The sequence below is a fragment of the Drosophila teissieri genome, chromosome 3R (genome assembly GCF_016746235.2).
Source record: "Drosophila teissieri strain GT53w chromosome 3R, Prin_Dtei_1.1, whole genome shotgun sequence".
NCBI lineage: Eukaryota > Metazoa > Arthropoda > Insecta > Diptera > Drosophilidae > Drosophila > Drosophila teissieri.
In genome coordinates, this window is record NC_053032.1 from 17313442 (window position 1) to 17339245 (window position 25804).

At 44.3% G+C, this 25804-nt stretch overlaps 1 protein-coding gene across 2 annotated transcripts; it reads left to right on the top strand.

Moving 5' to 3' along the window:
* Window positions 1-1042: 1042 nt before the first annotated feature.
* Window positions 1043-25150, top strand: LOC122620799 (dopamine receptor 1). Of its 2 annotated transcripts, none has more exons than XM_043798425.1 (6): window positions 1043-1381; window positions 11534-11639; window positions 11941-12120; window positions 15754-15883; window positions 22586-22831; window positions 24610-25150. In XM_043798425.1, the coding sequence occupies exons 1-6, from the start codon at window positions 1082-1084 to the stop codon at window positions 25148-25150; spliced, it is 1503 nt and encodes a 500-aa protein (XP_043654360.1). In that variant the 5' UTR covers window positions 1043-1081. The 2 variants fall into 2 exon arrangements, with proteins under 2 accessions (XP_043654360.1, XP_043654361.1); XM_043798426.1 differs by having other exon boundaries at window positions 11534-11594.
* Window positions 25151-25804: the final 654 nt, after the last annotated feature.

The window sequence follows — 25804 nt, forward strand, 5'->3', positions numbered from 1 at the left end:
ATCAAAACAGGAAAAGTATAACTTCAACTTTAGTTTTTATGCACAAGAAATGACACGAACTTGTGGTGCCCACTTTATGGAAGGGTATCTCAATTGAAAGATTGCATCGGCCAGCAGAGCAGCCAGCGGCGATTTGTCAAAGCCAGCAATTGCATTCCATTTGCATGCAGTTGAGGCATTCACTCAGCACAAATGACATCGCAACGTTGTTCCCTGTCTCGTAATGAGAACAAATGGAGGTGGCGTCGAAAGTCGCGTCGCAGTCGCTGCTGAAACGCTAGGAAAACGCTGGAAAAACGCGCCGGTGGAACAACAGGTGCTTTCCCTCGTTTCAGCTCACGCTCTCTCAGGTTCTTCCTCTCCAAGGCTCTCTCTCTCTGCGCCGCGCACATATTCCGCCTGGGGAGCAGCATATCCTGTTGAATGGACTTCTCGGCTCCGGCGGAACGCGAAAGTTGTTGCATACTCTACGGCATTGGTCGTTCTCCGCCGCGGCGCGCCGTACTGATACCGTTAGTCGTGCGTATCCGGAGTCCGGACAGTCGACGTTCAGCCTTCAGTTCGCACGGTTCGGCAAGCGGTGGCAAGCTGGAAAGATAAGGCCAGATAACGGCAGATAACACCAACCAATCCATACAATCGGACATAATCCCGAGTGCCGATCGAGAATTCTTGACGGGCGTGCGTGTGTGCGTGTGTGCGAGTGGGTGTGTGTCAGTCAAGTGTGTGTGCGTGCCACAAGCTTACATACATACATATATATGGCATATGTATTAATCATTTAAGCAGTGACTTTAATGCTGTAATTTCGCCTGATTGATGGCTGGACATGACTCTGGGTCGCGTTTTCCGCGATGCCCGAATCTGAAATCCGGCGAGCTCCTCAGTCCGTCTGAACATGCTTGAATTGCCGCATTTAGTATCGAAGAAGTGTATTAGCAGAATGCTGCATTGCCGTAGTCGGGCAATTTTTTGCCGTGCCCGCAACTGAGAATCACTCGCTGAAAAGAGGAAACAACCATCCACCCATCCATTCATCTACACACCGCACCCATTTGGCTTCCTAATCATCCTTGTTCCAATGACAAATGCAATGCGGGCGATTGCTGCAATCGCAGCAGGAGTGGGTTCAGTGGCCGCCACGGTCGCAACCAGCACCACCAGTTCCATCAGTTCCATCAGCGGCAGCACCACCACCATCAACCCCACCAGCGGCACCACCATCGGCGGGAATAGCACATCCAGTGGAGGCAGCGGATTCTCTACAAATTCCACGCTGCTGGACGCCGATCATCTGCCGCTGCAGCTCACGACCGCCAAGGTGGACCTGGACATTGAAATCGACATCCAACTGCTGACAAATGGCTACGATGGCACAACGGTGAGTTGCACGGAGATGAGGCACGGAGAAGCGGGGACTGGGTCGATTGTATTTATGTGGCTGCCAACGAGGCATTCATTGGGCTTTGGCTTTGGCTCTGGCTTTGGATGCGGCCTTAGCTTTGGCTTTATGTCCCATGTGGAGCTCGTAAAACGCGAGGAACACGGAAAAAAGCATTTATTAAAATTGTGGATGGCTATTAAAAACCGTCAATTCATAATACCATTTCCTATATAAACAATGTATAGCCACATAATCCCCATATTATTATATGTAGAAAAAATGTTTCCCCTTGAAGAATGGTGACTTTTCCATGCATCACGATTTATTTTCAGTGTAGTTTCAGGTATCCAGCGCCACTATAATTTACAATGTCTTTGTCTCCGATTGGGTGATGTAGGGTATTGGCCTTCATGAGCCTTCCACTTTTATTACGTGCTGGCATATTTCCCGAACATTGTAGTAGAGTTTTCTAGGCGGTTCCGTGGTTTATGGGGCGTATACGCAATCGCGGGCAGATTGCTTAATGAATTGTCAAGACAAAGGGGTGCAAAAAGTTATCCAATGAGGGAAGTCTGGGTGATTATCACCCGATTATCACACACATCCCGCACGCCTACATAATATTTAATACAAAGTTTAAATTATAACAAAAGGTTGGCAGTCAGCAAAAGTTTTCTCCGTTGGCATTCCTTTTAATTTATATCACTTCTAGCCAACCAGCTGGTAAATGAAAACGAATGTGAGCCTCATTAGCAGCCAGCACATGGAGAAACTTTTGCTAGGATGCGAGTACACACCTCCATCGATGCATAATCCGGTTTTCAAGGGAACCCCGCCAAGGATGTATACCAAAACCAAAGTTTATCCCTTTTTTCACTCGTGTGTATTTTATTTTTCCCCCTCCTCTTGGTTTTTTTTTATTTTTGCTTTTTTTGGGAGAACGAGCAATTTACGTGCTCGGTGTGGCAGCAAAGTAAAGGATATGAGGCAACGCACGCAGACGACGATGACATTAATATAGATCTAAATACTTGTTGTGTGGAACGGCAAAGTTGTGCTCATCTGTTCGCACGTTTAACTTTCAATCGAATGTAAATAATGAGTATCACGTAAGTTGGGCGGAGCAAGGCCATTTATCGCAGGATCACGTTGTCATCATGTTTATGTGCCGCACATTTTCCACGTAAATAGATTTTCAACTAATTTACAAACTGTTGAGGGCGTATTTACTGCTCTGAATTACCGAACGCTAACTGGGTCAATCTTGGCTAATTGCCTGATGAAAAGTTCACATTTTTCCACTTACACGATGCACTTATATCGAGTGCACTTGTTATACCCGTTACTCGTAGAGTAAAAGGGTATACTAGATTCGTTGAAAAGTATGTAACAGGCAGAAGGAAGCGTTTCCGACCATATAAAGTATATATATTCTTGATCAGGATCAATAGCCGAGACGATCTGGCCATGTCCGTCTGTCCGTCCGTCTGTCCGTCCGTCTGTCCGTCTGTCCGTCTGTCCGTCCGTCTGTCCGTCCGTATGAACGTCGAGATCTCAGGAACTATAAAAGCTAGAAAGTTCAGATTAAGCATACAGACTCCAGAGACATAGAAGCAGCGCAAGTTTGTCGATTCATGTTGCCACGCCCACTCTAACGCCCACAAACCGTCCAAAACTGCCACGCCCACATTTTTTAAAAATGTTTTGATATTTTTGCATTTTTGTATTAGTCTTGTAAATTTCTATCGATTTGCCAAAAAACTTTTTGCCACGCCCACCTTAACGCCCAAAAACCGCACAAAGCTGCCACTCGCACATTTTTGAAAAATGTTTCGATATTTTTTCATTTTTGTATTTGTCTTGTAAATTTCTAACGATTTGCCAAAAAACTTTTTGCCACGCCCCCTCTAACGCCCACTAACCGCCAAAAGCTGCCACGCCCACACTTATGAAAAATGTTTTAATATTTTTTCATTTTTGTATTAGTCTTGTAAATTTCTATCGATTTGCCGAAAAACTTTTTGCCACGCCCACTCAAACGCCCACAAAACCGCCAAAACTGTATGTGCTGAAGACTCGCCTTCGCACTTCGAATAGCTGAGTAACGGGTATCAGATAGTCGGGGAACTCGACTATAGCGTTCTCTCTTGTTTTTTTTATAGACCAGACAACTTGAGACCAGTTTCAATTGAAGAGAGCTAACCGCAGGTTGACACTGACATTTGTGCCCATCATCTGTCAGCAGAAAAGTGTCTTTTTTCCTCCCGCTTTTCTTCTCTTTTCTTTTCTCTGACATTTGCATAATGCATCACGCATACGCCGCGTTGTGCATTCTAATTGAATTATTAATTTGCACTCGACGTATCTTGGCTGCATGCATAAAAAGCGGGTTTATGCTCGTACTTTTCATGAATAGTCCCCAGTTTCCAGCTCCCAGTTCCCAGTCCCCATCCGCCCTATCACCTCCTTTAATCCATTGTGATTTCGCGTTCTTGGATGGGATTCCGCATTTTCTAGTCGCAAGGCAAAAACTTCGGCTTGCCATTGTTCGCAGGCTTTGCATAGCAATAATAATAAAATATTAATAGACTTATTTGTTATTGCCGCTGCCATGTGGATTGTGCTTTCCATTCAGCAAATCGCCTCCTTTGTTATCCCAACGCACATATATTCTTATACATATACATATATATATATCAGAATTCGAATTGAACCAGATCCTCTGGAATTTGCGCAAATTTCCGCCGGCAATCCATCCAAATCAGTGGGCAGCAAGTGGGAGGGGGCGTGGCCCGATTGCTATCGATAGGCTGCCCAATTGAAATCACGCTTATTTGCTATAAGTGTAATTGTTTGCTTTTGGCGACTACACAATTTATTGCTGTGAAATTGCACGCTGTTTTTCAATAGCCAAAAGCAATTGCAACATTTTCTTCTGTGGTTCATTTGGCTAGGATTTGGCTGAATGTGACACTAAAATAATATTATTAGGCTAAAAATAAACTTTATTGAAATGTTCTTTAAATTGTAAAGATTGTACTTCTAGCATTTAAAAATGTTTGAATAATTAAAAGTAACAGCAAATCCGATTTCCCATTTTGTTCCCAATTTGTTTGCCATTTTGTTGCAATGTCAATAGCTGCTTTAAGCTGCTCCTTAAATAACATTCACACATAGCTTTGAGTTTACTTTAAATTAATCGCTTATTTGTCGTATATATTATATGTTTTATAGAAACTTTGTTGCTGTAGTACTAAAGTTTGAAACTGCAGAAGTCTGTTTACTGTCTATGCTTTAATTCCCTCTGACGTAGATATTTGAGGTATTCGGAACACAAATATTCCATTATTCTGGTGACTTTATTTTAAGCATAACATACACATAAATTTAAGGCTTTCGCGCGGTAAATTTCAATTAGCTCATGGCTACATAAAACAAGGAGTGAGAGAAGTGTAAGAGTATAAATTTCACCAATTTCGCCTAATTAAATGTGTGTGACAGCTGGCTGCCATAATCACGGGGCTAGCCGCAATATAAATGAGCTGAATGCTGGCTTTCCCCACAGCCCAGAATAGGGTCATGCATGTATACAATAGGGTACAAACATACATATGTATGTATATGGAGACCGCATGGGAAACACACACAGCACGGCACACAGAACACAACCAAATGGAGGTGCATCCCGATCCCGATCCCGATCCCGATTCTGAAGCCACCATCACGGCCATTCCACATTAATCTTGGCCACAAGAGCCACAATGTGTTTGTCTAGGTGTTCCCATTTAATTGCACCCTCCACTCTTTTCCACTTTTCCACAGCGACTTGCGTTTTTTACCCCGTTGCTGTTTGCTGGTGGGTTTGGAAAAGGAAAAAAGGAAAAGCAAATGAAAATAGCGAGTTATTCGTGATTTTTATGTTGTCTGCATTTCGCTTACCTCTTTCATTTTAGGGCCAGGTGAATGGGGCTAAGGATTCACGATGAGCAGTCAGAGGGATTCAGAATTCAGTAAGCCCAAAAAGGTTCGCTGCTGATTGACCATAAACCCAGTTTTTATTTGCTCTGTTAGCCCATGTGTGTGTCTTTGGGTCCATTTTATTTGTATGTTGCCCTTTTGCAGCCATTTTTATGGAGCTCTTCTCCTCGAGTTGAGCCCTTGCTATCAATGGTTCGCCAATGACACAAAAGTGCAGAACGATTACTCGTGACAAGTCAATTTAATGGGGCCACGACCATATAAAATTCCTAGGGTCATGTCAATCATCCGCGCCGGGTGTGCAAGTTTGCCAGCCATTGCCAAAACACAATCAAGATAATCGACTACATTTTTATTGCTGAGAAATCTGAGTTTCCTAGCGGGGAGAATTTCCCCAACACTGGGAGAAACTGCTCAACTATTTAGAACTACTACATGACTTCAGGTAATGCACAGTAAAGTCATCGAAAAATGTATAAATTAAATATAAAATGTATGCTTCTCCATAATCATTTATATACCGAATTTTGTTTACTTTGTAACCTATTAGCTTAAAGTAATAGTTGAAAGGTTGTTTTGTGTGTAGTTGCTTTGAAAAAGAACTTGAAATTGAATTGTTCCCGATATGAAGGGATAAAATGAGACCATCTGCCATTGAGACCACTGTGCAAGTGTGTGGGAACTTGACACTTGGCTAAGAGAAATCCGTGAGATATGGCTCTCTCTCAGCCATTCTAGTCGCCATTTTTTCTCCTTTCAATTGAAACAAGTGCAGTTGCATTGATGTATCTGTATTTACACTACACTGGCGTGTGAGTGTGTGTGTAAGTGTCTGCAGTGGTGTTTGTGTGCCGACGACACTTGTGCGAGTTAACGGGATGTTTGTGTTAAGCACACAACTGAGCGCCACTGACTGACATCGTTCACTTGCCAAGTTTTTCCCTTCGCTTCGATGGAAGATCCCAAAAGGAAAAATATATGCCAGTGGTGGAAGCATAAAATCGATGCTCTCGCAAAAATAGGAGATGCGGATGAAAATGGCATGCTGAAGATTAAGTTCGATAGGTTGAGCGATGGGCGATGCAGATACTGCACTTACAATCAGCTCAAGGGCTCCCTTGCAACCCTTGCAACCGCTCCCCCTCCCTGTGTTGCACATCAACGACCCTCCGCTGCATCTCCTGTTGCAGCTAATTATCCCGAAGTTGACAATACGCCCCGGGCAAATCAACATGGCAATCTGCTGAATAGCTGCCAAAACAAACAATCGCCGGTCCTCCGAAAATTGGCAGGCAATAGAGCAGCGATAAGGCAAACAATGCTGCAGCATTTGATTTACCTTCCAAGTGCCCAGGAACACACAATCGGAGCTCCAATCGGAGCACAACAATCGGGCTTTGGTAATTATCATTGCTATTGAGTGCATTCGGTGGATGGACTTAATGCCTTAGTCTATTAAACAGCACTCTTGAGTCTCGCAATCAACACTAAAGTTCGTCTATTCTTCCATCTTTACTGGAATATTAAAGGAAACGAATAAAAACATTGATTTAAAATCCGGAAAAGGAAAGCAAGAAGCAATTTAATTGATGCTTGAAAGTTGAGGGCCGTAAAAGTTTATTTAAATTGGCAAAATTGAAACTAAAATCTATATAAGAAATTGCCCTCCTCTGGTCAGCTTATCGTGCTGCGGTAGTTAACGGGTTTACGATCTCGAAAAAGCAATTAACTAAGAGTATTTTCCAAGGATGCTTCGCATGCCCCAAATAAAATGAATTTTTAATAACAACTTGCCACAGCCGGGGGCAAACTGGGATGTGGTGTCCCAACTTCATGTCCATCTTGGGGTTATTTTAATTATTTATCCGTCGGCAAATTCGACAGGAGCGTGTCTGTGTCTGTGTCTGCCTTGTGGTCAAAGGTAGTGTCTTCGGCAAGTCCGAAAAATGCCAGCCAAACACTTGGTGCAAGTGTGAAAACCTCGCTCGAGGGAGAATAAACTTGTTATCCATCATCGACGGGCGTTGGAGGAGGAATCTAATTAGTTCATTCATAATTGAGGACGCTGCTCATCTTGGCAGGCGCTCAACTGAAGGAGGAAAATCCCTACTTAATGTCACACACTTTTCCGCGCCATCAGGCGCTCATTTGCATTTAATGGCCATGCATACATAGATGCTGAGATGCTCAGATGCTCAGATGCTGAGGGCCTCAATTACGACAGTTTTGACAGCCAGACACATGTGTCTGCGAGAATTTTCCCCCTTTCTTTACTTTCGGCTTCGTTTAATTAAGCCGAAATTTCAACAAAGAGCCCAAACGCTCACGCACATCAGCACATTCCCGTTGACAGCTGTCTGCAGGAGCAACTTCTCCGACTGCCTTGAGTCCTGTAAGTCCTTGCAATCCTCCACGGGCATTGACAGTCCAGACAATGGCCCACAGTTGAGAGATAGCCGACTCTCGCAATTGTCAGTGCAGTTAGCATCTGCTCAAGTGTTCCTTTGCATCAGCACATCACCTCCAGCACTTTCACATTGCATAACGAGGCAGCAAGTGTGTTTAGCTGAAGCAAAACTTTAAGTTCTGGAAGAAAGTTTACGAAAGCAAAGAACAAATATTTGTTGGGCGCATAAATCAGCTGTCTAGGCTCTAGAATTATCGCTCCTACGTGAGATTCCCATCCCTGTGTGAAAGCCTTTCTTCCTGCGACTTGCCAAGAGACGCCCACAGCATTTCTTGTTTATTGTTGGAATTTAAATATATGCTAAACAGCACGAAGCAGCGAATTTACTCGCTTTTGGCCACCCAACCAAATAGGGTTCAATGCGCCGCAAAAACCGTGGGCTTGCAAAGTTCAAAGTGCAGAAAAATTGAAAATGTATCATGGCACTGAGCGAAAAAAAAGAGAATTTAAAAAGGCTCAGGGAAAGCCGTCATGAAGGACATTGATACTTCATAATCCATCATGTCATGTCGTGTGCTATGACTACTAAACACCAATAAAATACAATAAAACAATTTGACATTCCTAAGCAATTTCTTTCAATGTAAGAATTGCAAATTTTCTATTTGTTCGACAAGGAAATCTCATTATACATACAGAATTGCTCTTTGAACTGAATAGGAAACTGAGGCATAGCAGTTATGTTTTCCCCAGGTCCTTCAGCATTGTTGAGGAGTTTTCGGTCTAGTAATTGTACAGAACACTTAATTAACAACTATGCTGTGCCCCGGGTCATGTGTCCCGGCACTGGCTCTGATGTTTGTTATCCTTGCAACTCGTGTTGCCGTTGGCGGAAGTGCTCAAATGACACTGTAAAGTGTGGCATACTCGGCGAGTCCTTTGGTACCATTCGCTTATTATTCAGCCTGTCGGCTCGTCCTTTCCACTTGTAAATCACACTACTTCCGCCTACCCAGACGGCCAGACAAAGAACAGACAGTCGCATGGTGGGCAAAAATGCCACCTCTTCTCTTGTTGTCCTGCCAACAGGTTTTGTGCCTTATTATTGTACGGCCTCCAGGTGTTCTCCGCGTGTGTGCTTGTGGGTGTAAGTGTGTGTGTGTGGGTGTGTTGACGTTTAATCAACGCATTGTGCCATTTAACTCTGCAAACAAAGGCAAAGCACCCAAGTGCGACTTTAGCTAGCCTGGTATTTCTCACGTCCCACCATCCACCACCCACCACCCACCGCCCTTTTTCCTCCCCGGGAACGGAGGAGCAGAGGCAGAGCTCCTTGTTGACTTATGGAGGCCTCCGGGGAACGGAACGCGGACCACGAGCATTTGTTGTCCACTTTTATTGCCAATTAAATGCAGTAACTGGTGTCACAGTTGTTCCTTCTGTTTTCCTATCCTCTCCCATTCCCCAGCTCTTTAAATATATTTTAGCCCACACTTGGCAGATGCTTTGTTTAGCTTTTACTTTGCCCAGTGAAAACATGCTCGGTGAAAGCATCTAAATTTAAGCATATAGCTCTTAGAGTAGGAAAATGGGACTTAAAGGGAAGGCGGTCTAAAGCAATTTTCTAAATTGTGGAAACAGTCAAATGAACACTCAAACTTCTTTAAACCTCAGTTTTGTTGTTTAAAATCTATTTAAAAATCAAAATGTAACATGAATCAATAGGTTTTGCTTAATTAAAATACTCACAATGTGAAAAATACATTCTCAAAGAGCACACGAAATATAACAGCTCCGAATTATTGGAATAAAATGTAGGTTTTTCGTTTCAATACAGAAAACATTTTTGGATTGTGTAAATACAAAGGCAGAATATGGAAAGAGTCAGTTCATTTATGTGACAATGCAATTTCATTGAGCCAATTCAATTCAATATTTTAATGAAAGATGTTGGCAAGCACTACCTTAAATTAAGTGGAAACGGGCCTTTTTTATGGTCCTGGCCATCTCCGATGAAGGATATCGCCGAGTCACGCTTCCACTTCCGGAGTGTTAACTGCTTTTTAATGATGCCTCTGCCGCCAAAGAAACAGCGACATGAACATAAACATTAACATCAGTGTAATGTACTGAATATGGGCGACAGCTGATGGTGAGTTTAATGAAAATTCACTTGACATGAGATGGCATTTCGTGTAAATTTTATAATCTTAAGTGTCTTTTATTGTCCAGCGCACTTCGCTCGTGATGTTCGGCGTCAATTAATTTTGTTTACTGGGCACAAATGGTGCATTTCACGTTTCAATTCCTTTGGCAACCCGCTCCTTGTGTACTTAAGTGCTCTACTCTTATAGGGCGAATCAATATACACAGTTTATGAATAAGTAAGCGCAGTGTAGTGCATTTATATTGCCGCCTGGGGCGCTTGTTGCTTTGGTCGAGTTAAATATTTACGCAATTTGAGTTATGTTCGAAGTGCCCATGGTAACCTTAATCTAAGCATGAATAAATTAAGTTTTGTAAAAGGTATACGAGTATGCATGATATTGCGCATACGTCCCGTTGCTCAGCCCGTAAGTATGCTGTATTTATGGCATTCTACGACCGCATTTGAGCCGATTAAACTAAGTTTCCATTTCAAACAATTAACAATTTGAAAGTAATTAAGCAGCTTACGCACAACACACACACACACACACACGTGCAGCAAGAACAAATTTAATTAAACAAAAAGTTCCGGGTCCAAGCTGCAAAAGTCTGAGCACGAACAAAATATATACACGGCGTCGGCAGTTTTATGTTTGAATTAATTAATTGCATTTGTCAGCGGTTTCGGGTCTGCTTTTGAGCATTTTATTATGGCCTTCATTATGGTTATTTATTTCCGTGGCAATAACGCGCAAAGGATACCCAGCTGCAGGCACTTCGGATCCTTTGAATTCGGCGAATCCTTTCCTCCTGCCAAAGTAATTGCACTGCGCTCGCCGTGATGTGCCCATTCGTATTAATTAATAAATTAATTTGCAGGACTCAATTGTTCAATCGAGTAAATAGTTGGGGCCACCAAAAGCGAAGGCAACCGCCGGAATGCCAACATGTCTGGTTGCCCAAAAGCAAAAGAAACCACAAGACAAATTCCAACTCAAAGTTGCCACAAACAGATGGATACATAGACACACTCACACATGAATAGAGATATCTTGGGCAAAACGTGGTGGGCGGCAAGGCGCTTAGTAAAGCAAATTAATTTCACTACGGGCCTGGATATTTTCTCGAAATTTTGTCAATTTTAATTATGAATAATGCCACTTGGTGGGTAGCTTGCTGGGCTTCTTGAAGAGGATTGCCTCTTGCGGTCCTGCCACAGATGCCACAAATGATTGATAGTTTTTTGTATGGCCAAGGCATGCGTGCCACAAACAGCCAGGATGACAACGGCGAAGGAAAATGAATGGAGCGAAGTTCAGGGAAAACTGAAGCAGATGCCAGCTAATTAAACTCGAAAAATAATTCACAAATTTAATTAGTTTGTGTGCGGAGATCAAAGACATGTGGCAAAGCAACAATTCAGCCACTTAACCAGGGAAAAGAACACGTCCAAGTTTTCACTGATTAATATACATAGTTTTTAGTAAATTATGAAGTTGTAAAGTGGTGCATAAAGCCATGAAATAAAAGCCATGCTTTACGATCTTTAGCTCGCACTACATATGTATATTGTACCAGCCCATATAACAACCCATTCGAAACTCGTTTCATTGCAGTTGACATCGTTCTACAATGAGAGCAGCTGGACAAATGCGTCTGAAATGGATACAATAGTTGGTGAGGAACCGGAGCCGCTGTCACTTGTGTCAATTGTAGTTGTTGGTAAAGTAAATGTCGTTGAATGTACAGCAAAAGCCACCCACCCACAGCACCGCCCCACCAACACTCGACCACTTTCATCGCTCTCACGGACACGGACACGGACACGGACATGGGACACGACAATTATCTGTTAAATTGCTTGTTGCATGTGACACAAACACAAATGCCACGCACACTCTCACAGGCACACGCACACTCACACCCATCCCTCGATGTTCGCCCGCCCACATAAGTATGCTATATCATATAGATCCCCTTAGCCGCGATTATGGGTGTGATATTTGATTTGGACTCGCCGCAGGCATCTTCCTATCGGTGCTGATATTCCTCTCGGTGGCCGGCAACATCCTGGTGTGCCTGGCCATCTACACGGAGCGCAGTCTGCGCCGGATCGGCAATCTGTTCCTGGCCTCGTTAGCGATTGCGGATCTCTTCGTGGCCTCGCTGGTGATGACCTTCGCCGGTGTCAACGATTTGCTGGGTGAGTAGCGTATCCCTAATGCCATGCGGCAGCTCCTCTGTGCTCAGTCTGCGCAATGGAATATTGCAATTGAATTTCGCGTTAGCCCAGCAATGAAATTTATGCAAAATGCTGCAGGCGATTCCAGTGCTAAGGAAAGTAAAAAATTAAAATATGGGAATATGGGTACATGGGCACCCACGAGGGTGTTGCTCCACTCAACCATCCGCGCACCACTCGAGCCCATTTGACATGCCTGGCAGCGCTTAAAGCCGGATTTTATGTGGCTTTGTCAATGCCTTTTAAAGTGTCAGCTGCACAAGTCGACGCACGAGTTCCCCGACTTTCCCGACTTTTCCGAGTTTCCCGACCGAGCGTCCATTGTGATTGCACAAGACTTCCTCCTTTGCTCCTATGCTGTATACCAAAAACGAGGGCTGCCTTTGCATTTTTAAGCAAATAAACACTTGGCTTATGTCGGACTCCAGGCTCCAATAAGCCTTGTTTCATTTAAATTCCTTTGAAATATTTAAAACACTTCAGCACAGAGACGTTTTAAAGTACAGCTTAAGTGTTTCAATTAAAGTACGCATCTTAAAGGAACCTTTTATGTTAAAAAAGCTTTTGTCTTTTGGATTTTAAAATGATGTCCTACATCAGTTGATTTTCTTTAAAATTGCTGATATATAGGCATCGATTATTCTAATACCAACTATAATGATATTGTACAAATTTCTATACATTCATTTATGCAAACTACATCGCTGACCCTCGGCAACCCATCGGTGGACGAATGGTGGGAGTCAGCCAAACAGGAATTTCATTTTATACCCGTTGTACATCTGGTGCCATGGCTAACATGCAGATGCCGAGTGCTGCCACACATTTTGATTATTTTCCATTAGCCATTCCGAGTGCAGCCATGGCAGTCATTCCTTGAGTTATCCTGCCAGAGGATTCCTTCCCATTCCGATACATTTCTCGCCATTGAGGCTGACAAAGTTTCGCCTAGCTGCAGTCAAGAATATGGAATGGCGCTATATGAGTGGCCCAGTTGAGTGTCGTTTATGGGTGCATTTTATTAATTCGAGCTGCAGCGCAGATGGGAACATTGGCTAAGTAAATAAGAGGAAGGCAAGAGAGAACGCTATAGTCGAGTTCCCCGACTATTATATACCCTTTACTCAGCTAGTAGGAGTGCGAACAAATAGATAGAAATTGGGATAATAATAATAAAATGAAAGAAAGTCTGAAATCCGCTTGTTTAACTTTCTGGCTTCTATAGTTTCTGAGATCAAGGCGTTCATACGGACGGACAGACGCGCGGACATTCTTAATCCTGATTAAGAATATGTATAGGGTTGGAAACTAACCTTCGACTAACTGGTATACCCTTTTATTCTACGAGTAACTAGTATAATTAGGCGAGAGCCATGCCATGCAAAAGTTTTCAGCTGCCACTTGGGTAATTGGGGGATCGAGGAGCCGGGCTAACAACGTGTTCCGGTTCAGGAAACATGCAGCTGACATCAATGTGTTGGGACTCGCTAGCACACGCGGCAGAAGAGTGGAAAATCATAAACAGCAAACAAAAGAAGAAAACTGCCAGCTTGTCATATGGGTCTGAAAATGTGAGCGGAATCCAAAGCGAAGCGATGCGGTGAAGTGAAGTTGGGAAAAAATGGGAGATGAGTTGAGGTGACATGTGTCAGAATTGCCAAACTGTGCATGATCAGAGGGGACTTTGGGCTATTGGATATGCAAAATACAGGAAATCTGGATATAAGTTTACCCAATATTAGTTGCTCAATGTACAAGAATCTATAGAAATATAAATAATTGGTCTTTAAAAGTAGTGCTCCAAAAATTCCTCAGCTTCCGAAAACCCCCCAAAAAATATCCAAATACGCCACTGCAACCGCCTTCTTACCGCCGAGGGTGTGTGAAAATAATAAACGACTTTGGCACTTTGAGGAGACGAGTGCCGCGTAAGCGAGAGTGTGAAAAAATAAATAAAAACGCTCAGCTGCTCAAGACAAACAGATGCCTGGGGTCCTGCGACACCCACACTTATGCACACACATGCCACACACCCACACGCCGAGTGGCACACACGGAGGCAAATTATTTTCGCCAAGGCAACATTTAGCACGCTCGAAGACAGGCAAATCAGCAAATAAACATGGTTCGCAATTGGACAAATTCAAACAACAACAGACCCGTCGAAATCCGACAGATGCTGCCAGCCCGAGGAATCGGAAAAACATATAGCATAAGGAATACTTTTTGGCCAAGAGCTATTCATCTGCGTATGTGTGTGTGTATGCATATTGAAAGCGGCATAAAGTATTTGCTAACTTGAGTAAAAGCTGCTCTTCTTCGTTCTGCCGGTATATGCCCTCCTAAAATAGGTTTTTTCTGCGATGCCATGGGCATTTTGGAAATGCTGAAGCTTGCTTAATTTTAAGCCAAGGGAAGTTGGGATATGAATCACTCCAAGGCTTAGGAGTCTGAAGTGCAAACGTAGTATCAAAGCCTTGAACAAAGCTCTTTGAATAATCAGACTCACGTAGACATCAATGCTTTCAGAATATGCTTTCCAAAATTGTTCACGGTTTCAGATTTACTAGTTCTTAAATTATCAATTAGTGCGGTTTAAGGTTAATTATATTTTTCTATGGAAAGCCAGCTTTCCTCACGAAACCAGCTTAATTTAAAACTTTATTTAATGACTTGCTACATTGCAGTAGATTTCCCCATAAATACCGCAATTGAAATCACTCAATTAAGCGTTGCCAACTGGAAGTCGTTTCTGCTGACCGGCTTGGTCAGCTTTGATATCCTGATAGCCTTGTCTTTTGATACCCTGATGAATGAATGCTGAGCTGGGTCGCAGTTGCTTCGGCACTTCCTGTGGCATTTAAGAGCCATATCCTGCCGCACGCTTGATTAACTGGCATGAAAGCTGTAACGAGCATGATATGCATATTCTTATCGACCCAAATCATCAGTCGAATGCCACAGCACGAATAAATACCCTTTTTATGTGGCAAATCTGTTACTGAATTCATGTGTACAGCGGTGATGTTGTCCCACCATACCGCTCACCACTTCCAGGACATTCCAGGACTCAAAGGACATCCGTTTCTGGTCACGCACGGAACATCAATCGAGTAGGACGTAATTGCAACGCACTTATGAAATTGGCAAGCGCCCGAAAAAATAAATTATTTGTTTTCACTTTTGGCCCGGCGAAATGAATTTTAAATAGCGAACGGCCCGAAAAGGAGACCCTCGTGAGTGAGTGTGTGTGTTTGTGTATGTGTATGTGTACGGGAAAGGAAAAGGGAAGGGGAAGCACAGGAAACGGAAATGAATTTATGAAATCATTTAAACTCAATTTACGTCGTGAATAAATAAAACAAGAACCCGGCAGCACTGGTGACACTGGTTGCCTTTGCACTTTCTGTTGCTTTTCCGCTTTCCCGGCTGCATTTGTTATTACCGCCGTGCAAATGAAACAACTTTTTTGCCGCCGTCCGGCCGCAACATGGCAATTTCCGCCACGTCCAGACAGAAAGTACTTATTAAGCATTTTAAACAAGCAATCAAACACTCGTTCAACCCGCCTGCTCTCCTCTCTTTTTCTTGCAGGATATTGGATCTTTGGAGCGCAATTTTGTGATACTTGGGTGGCCTTTGATGTCATGTGCTCGACGGCGTCAATTCTGAACCTGTGCGCCATCTCGATGGACCGCTACATTCACATCAAGGATCCGCTCAGGTGAGTGATTGTCAGGATTGTCGGGATTGTCGGGATTGTGTCGAAAACATAAAATATCCAATCCATAACTAATTGTCCGCACTGTCGGACTGTGTGACGACGATGTTACAGCGGAGCCACGGCCTCGAATCGATTCATTAATGTCAGGCCATTGCAGGTGCTTTGTATGCACGTTACTCATACGCCGCGTTGTCATGCCTGTCACGTTTCTGCTCTACTGCTGCGCGTCCTTCCCATTTCCAGGACTCGAGTTCTTCACGGCGAAAGGGGCTCATTAATCGACGCTCATAATTGTTTCATTAGTAACAGATTTATGGCGCATTACGAGACTTTTTGCACTTCTCCGACGACTTCATCTTCAAGTTGTTGGCAAAGCACTTTAGGATCAGCGCTTCAGCTGTGGTTTTGTGGTAGCCAACAAAGTTCAGCCAAGTCATGCTCATTGGGTCTCTGGGTCAGGCCAACAAAGAGTATCAGAAGAAGTGTCATTACCAGCTGGTGAAAGTGGTGAAGTGGCAACTTGGGTTGTTTTATCCAGATTGTGAGGGTTACGCTTCAAAAATGTTGTTTTATAAAATAGTAAGGACTCTTGGCAAAAGAACATGGAAAGTTTAAGTATATAAACTTAAGCATTTGTTCTTAGAATGTATCTATGATTGGCGCACATATTAAGAAAACTAGTTGATATACTGGCAAGTATTTTAACCTATGACCAGCTGGACTCGATATCGCATTTATCACACCCTCTGCAGATGACTTCATCTGTCAGTGGACCGAACGCTGTCCAAATGCTCCATTATCGCAGCACAATCTACCTTGTATATCCGGCACGTTGCTCCAGCTGCGCTATCCCGGCAGGAAGCTCCAGAGGCAATCAAATTCTGCTGCCTCAGGTGCTGTGTGTCCTTGTGTACTCCCTCTCCGTGTGTCTGTGTGCTGGGTGTCCTGTGGAGGGTGGGGTGTGGGGTGTGGGTATCTGTGCGCTTCCTCGACTGCGACAATGACAATGAGCTTGTCCTGCTGTCCTGTCGTCGGTGCCTAAAACGCTGCCAGTCAGCCATGTTAGTCTGCTTTGTAGTCAGCAGTCAGCAGTTGAAATTGATTTCCAGTGGCGAGCAATTCTCACAAAAGCAGTCAGTCGAAAGTCAGCTCGGTAAACTTGAAACTAGTTTATCAAGCACACTCCCCAAGCCCCCAATCCCCACCACCCCCCACTTCCCTACCTTTTTCGGGCTGGACCACAACAATTGTGTGTTAATTAAATTTTCAACAATGCCTCGGTGCCCAGAAGTGCAATCCTACAAATGTTTTTCGGCATACGAATATTACATTTGCGGCCAAGAACAAACGCACAAATTTATTATGTGTCAGCAGCCACAACTGAATTCCTTCATATTTGGCCTTTCGAGAGGGTAAACCATTGTCTGCACGCTGTTCTATTTCATTTTTCACGTGTGCACTGCAAACAAATTAGTAGAGCATGTGTTTCATCCATCTATTGAAATGCGAATAGCAATCCCAATTGGAGAGCGTTAAAAGAAGCTTTTCATGTATGTCGAACCATATTAAAGAGCTATAATGTTAAATTATAGTTTATATAACAATCCTAGTTTTTATATAACATTTCTTTTTTCGGTGCATGGGAGTTGTGTTAAAAATGACGTTGGTCAAGTCGCTGACAGCCGCAAAACGGGGAGTTGGCTTAGGGCTAGAGACCCGACCAAATGATTGCAGAATGGATCCCTATTGGGGAAAAGGGATTGCTGGGCAGGGCAAAGCGGACCGGAGGGGGCAACCATCGCAAATCGAGACAGTTGCCAGCCCTAACCCACAGCGCCATGTCATGAAAGAACCATAATAAATCCTTTGATGCTATTTTCAGCCAAAAGCCAAAAGTAGAAAAATATTTTTTCCACACCGCCCCCTTAGCTGTAGCTCCCCCTTTCCCTTCTCTTCTTGCTGTTGCTGTTGTTGTTGGTGTGCTGCTTGCCACCTGGGGTAAGCTTATTCGCTTATGGAAAACGACACGACATTTGTGTGGGTGGGGGTGGGGGTAGCAGCTGGGCCCACCTGCTGAATTTTCCACCCAGCTTTCCCCCATTTATCTGTGCATCTTTTGTGTAGCCGAGTTCACGTAACGAGTTGGCGAGCATATAACGCTTCATTGATGTGGCAAGTTGATGTCGAGGCGACCTGAAAATTCAGATTGCAAATTTTGTATGCCACGGCAAAAGGATTTAAATGAGCACGGCACGGGGTAGCAAAGTGGGATGGATTTTTGTGGGGTTAGTCTAGCAAATGACAGTTTTCATGGTACATTTTTCCTGATTTCGAATTCCGTTTGTCCTCTGGGGGCGGGGGGAGGAAGCGGGTAAGGAAATGCAGATAGATAGATGGAATTGAAAGTGAAATTAAGCACGGCGAGCAGATAGATTTCTCACTGGAGGAGAAAACTTCATGCTCGACATCGGATGGTTGATGAGGGGTGAACAACACAGAACGCTCGATTGATCTTGACGTATTGGGATTTGCATGCAATGCACAATCAAGCAGCTGCAAATAGTCAAGCAAAAAGCCAAACACTCTTAACTTTATGCAAATTATTTAGTAAAGCAATAAAGTGCTCATGATTTTGAGAATAGCTTATCTGTAAAACTAAAGGTTGTCAATTAAACATTGCTATCCTTCGTTTTCCCTTAAGTACTTAAATGAATTTCCCCTGCCATTTACACAAGCCAACTGATAAATGTAACCTGTTCTCAAAATCGCGCCCTTCAATTGCCGACTTGCGCCGCTTAATGTTGTCCGATATTAATTTAAGCCCTTGGGTTAATGACATTTGCATAGCCCCTCAGACTTTGTGCCCCCTGGCCAGGCCATTGCCTGGAAATTGAGTTTAGCCACCTGGACTCGTTTCCATTCGCACCTGGGGCAAATGGCAAATGGGCGGGCTCTGCAGTTTCCACCGCCCACTTAAACTGTTCAGGGGCCCGAGACATTTTACACTTCAAATGTCAAGACGTCGCTCATACCCAACAGTCTCTTTGTGAACCCGAGTCTGAATCAGAATCTCAAGCAGCTGAACGGAGGGCGGGGAAAATTGCATGGAAAACTCAGCGCAGCGCACAGTTGCCGGCTTTTGTGTCTTGTGAGAAATGGTAACTGGGTTCCTTGGGATGTGCCTAGCATATATATGTATATATCTATGGCTATGCCGGTCCAACTCGAACTCCAGTTCTCCCTCTTTATGTAAATCTGATTTATTTGCATGTCAAAGTGGAGGCAGCAGCGCATTTTTTTTTGCACCCCTCAACAAGGGGCAAAGTTCACGCGAAGGCGTCTCATTAGGAGTCGAGAGCCACCACCCACTGGAAGGCAGCAAGCTCCATCATCCAACGCTCAAGAAAGGACCATTTATCTAGGAGCTGTCGCTCGACGGAAGGAGACAGAAGAAATCGCTGATTCAGCGTGTTTTCTTAGCGTTTTAGAATAATTGCAGGCGTTTAATTTAATTGCGCGCGCCTGGATTTTCCGAGCCGGGAAATTGGCAAAGACAATTTGGATAAAAAGCGCGTGCAAATTTAATTAGTAGCGAACAGACAAAGTGAAGATGACGCGGCAACCGAAATATAACGCAAATGAGAAATTTTCTTATTTTATGTGACAAGTTGATGCCTCGGCCGTTTTTGCCTTTTTTGGTATTTTGGTCGGCTTTTTTTTGTTGGCACTGCCGTTGACTTTGGCGCCTGTCATCATCGTAACTGTCAGGCGCATATGTGAAATTCATTTTAAACTGCAATAAAAACGGAAAGAACAATGAAACTTTGCCGCAGGCAAGGAGGAGCTTTTGCGGGGGGTTTTCGGTTTCGTAGGAGGAGAAAGAGGAGTTTTGAATGGCACAAGGGTTTTTTTGTTGCCCAACACCCGAAGGCACAATACTTAAACGCACACTGAAAAACCTGTTCCAGCAACAATGACGCACCTGGGAACTTTTTGTAATTGTATTTTTCCACTTGTCCTGGTCGTGGTTGAGGAAATGTAACACCGAACTATGGGGCTGTAGCGAACAACCAAAATTGAGAAATCATTGGGGACTCCTAGGGCGCTTTTATTGTCGAAGATTGCAAATTGATGGGGGGTTGATAAATCAATGATGTACCACAAGGCGAGTTACATTTTATGCTGTATTTACTGCTTTTCGAATTTACTTTAAACCACTGAGAAGAGGTTTTCAAAATACATTGCTGTGCTATGACATTTTCCTTCGGAATGATACAATAAAAAGGGGTATAAATAGTGTTGAAAACTAATAATAGGTCTAATAATTTGGCCTTGATTTTAGATTGCAACTTAGGTAATTTAGTTATTTCTTATAAATCCTTATCCTTAAATCCCCAAAGTTACCAAGAAGCATAGCCACTTTCTTAACCTTTTGACCCACAGTGCACTGAGCACGTGCAAGCAATGACAGTTACAAAAACGCTCATAAAGAGCCATCAAATTTCCCATGCCAAAACAAAAGCGGCCAAGCTGACAGGACGAACTATGCAAATGACGGCAGAAAACGCGGAGGTGGGAGAGGATCCTTTGCGGAAGGATCGTCGTGCGTGCCTTGCGGTAATTTCTTGAGTGCATGTGGGACAAACACAAAAGCCACCGCATGCCACGCAGCCAGTCAAGCCGGCAGCTTCGATGCTAGCGTTAAATGCAAATGTCCTTCGGCTGGAGCAGCCTGCTCCTGGCACCCACCCACATCCTCATCCCCATCCACATCCCCATCCCCATCCACAGCCACATCCTCATCCACGCCCACTGCCATAGCCACACATACAAATATTCAGCCTGGAACACTCTCACTCTCACACACGATTTCAATTAGCCTGGCCCATCGATGGCTGATTGGCTGCTCCACTTACCAACACAAGGCCAGAGCAAATCGTGTGTCACCTAATGGCTGCAGGCTTATGTGCATATATCAAAGCGTGTACCTCAGCCACTCAAAGACACTGAATTAGTCCAGGTGGAAGGCGGAAAGGGGGGATCGGGGAATGTGGGTATGCTGGGTAGCTATGCTGCAATAAGTCCACGAGTCTATAAATAAATATATTTCAAGTGTAAGTCCACTTTTGTTTACTAATTCCTAGGTCAGTTGGTATGAGTTGCAGTACCAATTCATCTTTATATTCTTAATTTACCTTTGCTAGGTAAATAATAGTTGTACCTATAATTCGCACCACGACTGTTCGCAGGTGAGTGGATCTGCGGTGCGGGAACTCGAGCTGCGGGCTTTCGTCACATGGAAATCAATTTTCGTGCCGAAAACGAAATTGAATTTGTATGTGAATACAATTACATAAACTTCCGTTTCCGCTCCGTCATCATCCTTGAGCATGAGTGTGCGTCTCTCTGTGTGCGTCTGTATGTGTGTGTGCGTGTAAGTGCGTCCTTGTATTGAAATCGAATTATTCTGTTTGATTTCCTGCACAAGCCAAAACGATGCGGCATATGGCAACAGAAGCGGGGATGCGAAACCCACATCACTCCTTTGCCTTGTGAATTTTTGGCTGGGGCATTGGGTTTTTGGGTTTCGGGTTTCGGGTTTTGGTTTTTGCGTTCACTGCAGACTGCTCATTTCCTGCAGTAAAGGCAAAATCGATGTGCTTGAAACAGTCAGCCATCGAGGATGAAGAGATGATTTGCATATGCCATTCGCCGCAATGCGTGTGCGGCTTGTCTTTGGGTTTTCGGCCGATTTGTCACCCCGACCAAGGCGAGTAATTAATGACATGCGGACTGACCTGCGGACCGAGCACCTGATCCGGTATCCTTGATCCCTGAATCCCAGTTCAGGACCTGGGAATCCCACTTGCCGGTGGGCCGGACCAACACTTGTCGCGCACACCCGAAAATGATGTTGCCTAATGGCTGCTGGGCACTGAGGGATTGCCAGGGACATGCAAAGCCACAATCAGGACATCGCTACGTGGTCCATGTTCGTGTTGTCCGCGCCCCTGATTCCGCATGTGCAACGTGTTGCTCCAGCTTATGTACACTTAGCCAATTTGCGAGAGATGTAGTGCCGAAGTTTGAAAACATGAAATGGGGTTATCTGATAGCTTTGAATTGGAATTCCTGGCTTACAACCAATTTTTAGGTTTTTTAGGCGATTAAGGGTATAAATCACATAACAAATTTATTAAACTTATACCTATACAATTTGTTAAACCAAAAGCATTACATGAAACCTAATGTTTTTGAGCTACTGTTTTCTTCTTTTAAATCCATATTTTTTAATTAGAAAAACAGCGGTTTTGTAACACAAACACTTACTCCGTAACAGAGTTACTGTTGCACAGCGGCTTTCCATCTGTAAGCAGTATTTTAGAAATGGGGCTTAGTGGGGAAACTTTTCGATTAATTAAGCACGAGCTTTAAAACGCCGAACTTTAAGCAAAACTTTTCCCGAGTGTGTCTGGTGGCGGTGTATGTTTACCCTTTGCCGCTGTTACCGCAAGGGCAAAAGGACAAAATACGCCAGGGATACGCCAGGAGCAGTTTGGGAACATATCAGCGGGCAGGAAGTTGGTATGGAGATGGGAAGACTGGAAGAGTGGAAGGGGCGGAGAGGAACAGCAGGCATGGCGCGTGTATTTCCGCTTCCTTTGCCGCAAATTGATGCAACCCTTTGCTCCTCTCTTGCAGATACGGCCGCTGGGTGACACGACGCGTGGCTGTCATCACCATCGCCGCCATTTGGCTGCTCGCCGCGTTCGTCTCCTTTGTGCCCATCTCGCTGGGCATCCATCGGCCCGACCAGCCGCTGATTTTCGAGGACAATGGCAAAAAGTATCCAACATGCGCCCTGGACCTCACGCCCACCTACGCCGTCGTGTCCAGCTGTATCAGTTTCTACTTCCCCTGCGTGGTCATGATTGGCATCTACTGTCGGTAAGTCAAAAAGCCACTATATCGCCGTATCGCCCTGAAATGGCCGCTTCCGCTGGCCAGATTGCGGAAAAAGTTGTGCGTGCATAAAACATGAAATGCATAAAGTAAGATATTGCCAGACGCCTTCAGCTGCAATTATGTAGATACAAATAGCCCAGGGTTTTGTGCAGAGCAACAAAGAAACTTCCGCAGGCACACAAAAGTTTTGCCAAAATCTCGCTCCAAGTGAAAACAAAGCGGGAACTCAAATATTTTTATGAGCTCAAAATAAGAGTTGGGGAAATGAATGCATGCCTTCCTATTCCAGGCCAAGTTTATATACTCTTTTCAGAAAGGACACATGCAAGTACAACATCCTTTTTTACTTCTAAACGACATCTATGAACAACTTGAGGTTTTCTGTTACCACTTCCTTAAGGGCTAAAAATAAAATTAGTGAATATTATAATTTTTTTGTAGTAGAGTTCTTATATAAATGTAGACAACTATTTGTCTTAGAACCTGTTATTACGTTGAATACCCTTTGCGAGGGAAAATAGAAGCGGCCAGCAAAGCAGAAAGGAAGTCGTGGCAGAAGCAGTAAAAAGTAAATAATAAAATGTTGTAAAAACTGACGAAGTTTGCCGCTATCGCACTGCTGAATATATCAGAAAAATGCCGCAAGGACCTGCGCCCCTGATGGCCTCCAGGCACGAGAGAAAACTGGGGAGGCGGAAACTGAAACTGAAGCTGATTGTGGGCAAGGGGTTTTGGGTTGAACAAATAAGCGCACGCATTAGTGTCCGTCTAAGTAATCCCCAGGAGCTGGCAAAAGACTGGGGCGTGTGCGAAAGGACTAAGCAAGGACACACTCACACCACACCACACTCACACTCACACAAGAGCAACGGTATAGCGATAGCTGCTCATCAACGTTTCGGCCAGCGGCACGTTGCCATTTTAGCTTAACGAGATTTGCAGCTATTGGCCGCATCCCAAATCCCTCTATCCCTCTATCCCTCCATCCCTCCATCCCTCTATCATCAAATGGATCCCCTGTTGGCTGGCATTGGAATTTTCTATCAAATTTCGGTTAAATTGCAGAATAAATATACTTTTATCGTCATAATTTGTGCCTGACATGGCCTGCTCCCGTCCAGTTATCCTTTTTATGCGACCAACGAGTAAACACTCACAGGACAGACACATATGCTTGTTTATTTGTGTATTCGGCATACTCGTATGTAGAAGAAAGTAGAGTGGGCGCGAAAGAGCTTAGGGAGCGACTCAAGTGGAAGATTGGATAGGATAGTCAGACCTTGCGTATACGCAATGTGTTTCCTTTGGTTATTGATGTGTGCAGAGCCATTGTTGTCGGCATCCATTTAATTGACATGCCAAGCGACCCAAGTGAATAATTATCATATCAATTACCAGCAACTACCGGTAACCAGTAACTACACAGTCCGTAACCAGTGGCAAAATACGCAGAAATCGTGTCGAGACCAGTTGTTCATTAGGTGATAAATAATTAATAATATCATGCTTTCGCAAGAAACAACAATAAGCAATAAGTGTAATGTTATGCTGTGATTATGAATCTTCCCGATGACACGCATGTTACAAATCCACTTGTACAAAATGAATTGGCAGCTTCCATTGTTTCTTCGCCAAGTGATTCAAATTAGTTCGACATTAGCTTGAAATAGGAGGGAAATGTAGCCAACAAAGATTTGAATTTCAAGTTTTACCTTAATATTGTATAACTACAAATTCCCCCTTTACTTATATGCTCCCAGGCTGTACTGCTATGCCCAGAAGCACGTGAAGTCCATCAAGGCGGTAACTCGACCAGGCGAGGTGGCCGAGAAGCAGCGGTACAAGAGCATCCGGCGCCCAAAGAACCAGCCCAAGAAGTTCAAGGTGCGCAACCTGCACACCCACAGTTCGCCATATCACGTATCCGACCACAAGGCGGCCGTCACGGTGGGCGTGATCATGGGCGTGTTCCTCATCTGCTGGGTGCCCTTCTTCTGCGTCAACATCACGGCCGCCTTCTGCAAGACCTGCATCGGCGGACAGACCTTCAAGATCCTCACCTGGCTGGGCTATTCGAACTCGGCCTTCAATCCGATCATCTACTCGATCTTCAACAAGGAGTTCCGCGACGCCTTCAAGCGCATCCTGACCATGCGCAATCCGTGGTGCTGTGCCCAGGACGTGGGCAACATTCATCCGCGGAACAGCGATCGCTTCATCACGGACTACGCCGCCAAGAATGTGGTGGTGATGAACTCGGGCCGCTCGAGCGCCGAACTGGAGCAGGTGTCCGCGATTTGACCAAAAGGCTGTCTGAATCTCACCGGCGGCGCTGCCACCTGGCTGCCCTGCGGATGCGGCGGTCTGCGCGTGGACGACGATGACGATGGAGCGCTGACCACGCGGTATGTTCCATGAGATTCGGTCACGGCGGCCACCGCCACCATTGTGGAGACCGTGGAGGCCGCGCAGATGGAGACGGAGCTGCTCTAGGCCGGCAAATGGGTTCCTAAACCTAAAACCAACTCGATGTCTCACAGTTTAAACCGTAAGCAATCCCAGCCCTCTACCCTACTGATCCAGTGGATATGGAAACCTGTAAGTATTATCAGCGCGTCCCCGAGACTAAGCAATCAACTATGCGTATACTTAATCGCACTAGTATCTAGCCGTAAGTCCCACTAACCAAAGGAATAAAAACAAAAAAATGAGAAAAACAAAATCGAAACCCAACCCGAAACGTGATTAGGTCTAAGATCTTCAACCCGGCACCTAAGAGAGCTTCTAGTTAAGTTTCTGTTTGGATATTCATGGCGGTTTGCCTCCATGCAAATGCGATTATTATGGAGTGACACATGTCACTTGCCACATTTCTCACTCACTCACTCACTCACTCACTACTCACCCAACCAAACAAACAAACAAACACACACGCACACAACACCAAACCACACA

Bases quoted from the DNA above. Each gene is read 5' to 3' on its own strand.
- LOC122620799 (XM_043798425.1), top strand. From the start codon at position 1,082: ATGACAAATGCAATGCGGGCGATTGCTGCAATCGCAGCAGGAGTGGGT. The intron at 11,640-11,940 runs GTAAAGTAAATG...GACTCGCCGCAG, and splicing joins TGTGTCAATTGTAGTTGTTG to GCATCTTCCTATCGGTGCTG. The intron at 22,832-24,609 runs GTAAGTCAAAAA...ATATGCTCCCAG, and splicing joins ATGATTGGCATCTACTGTCG to GCTGTACTGCTATGCCCAGA.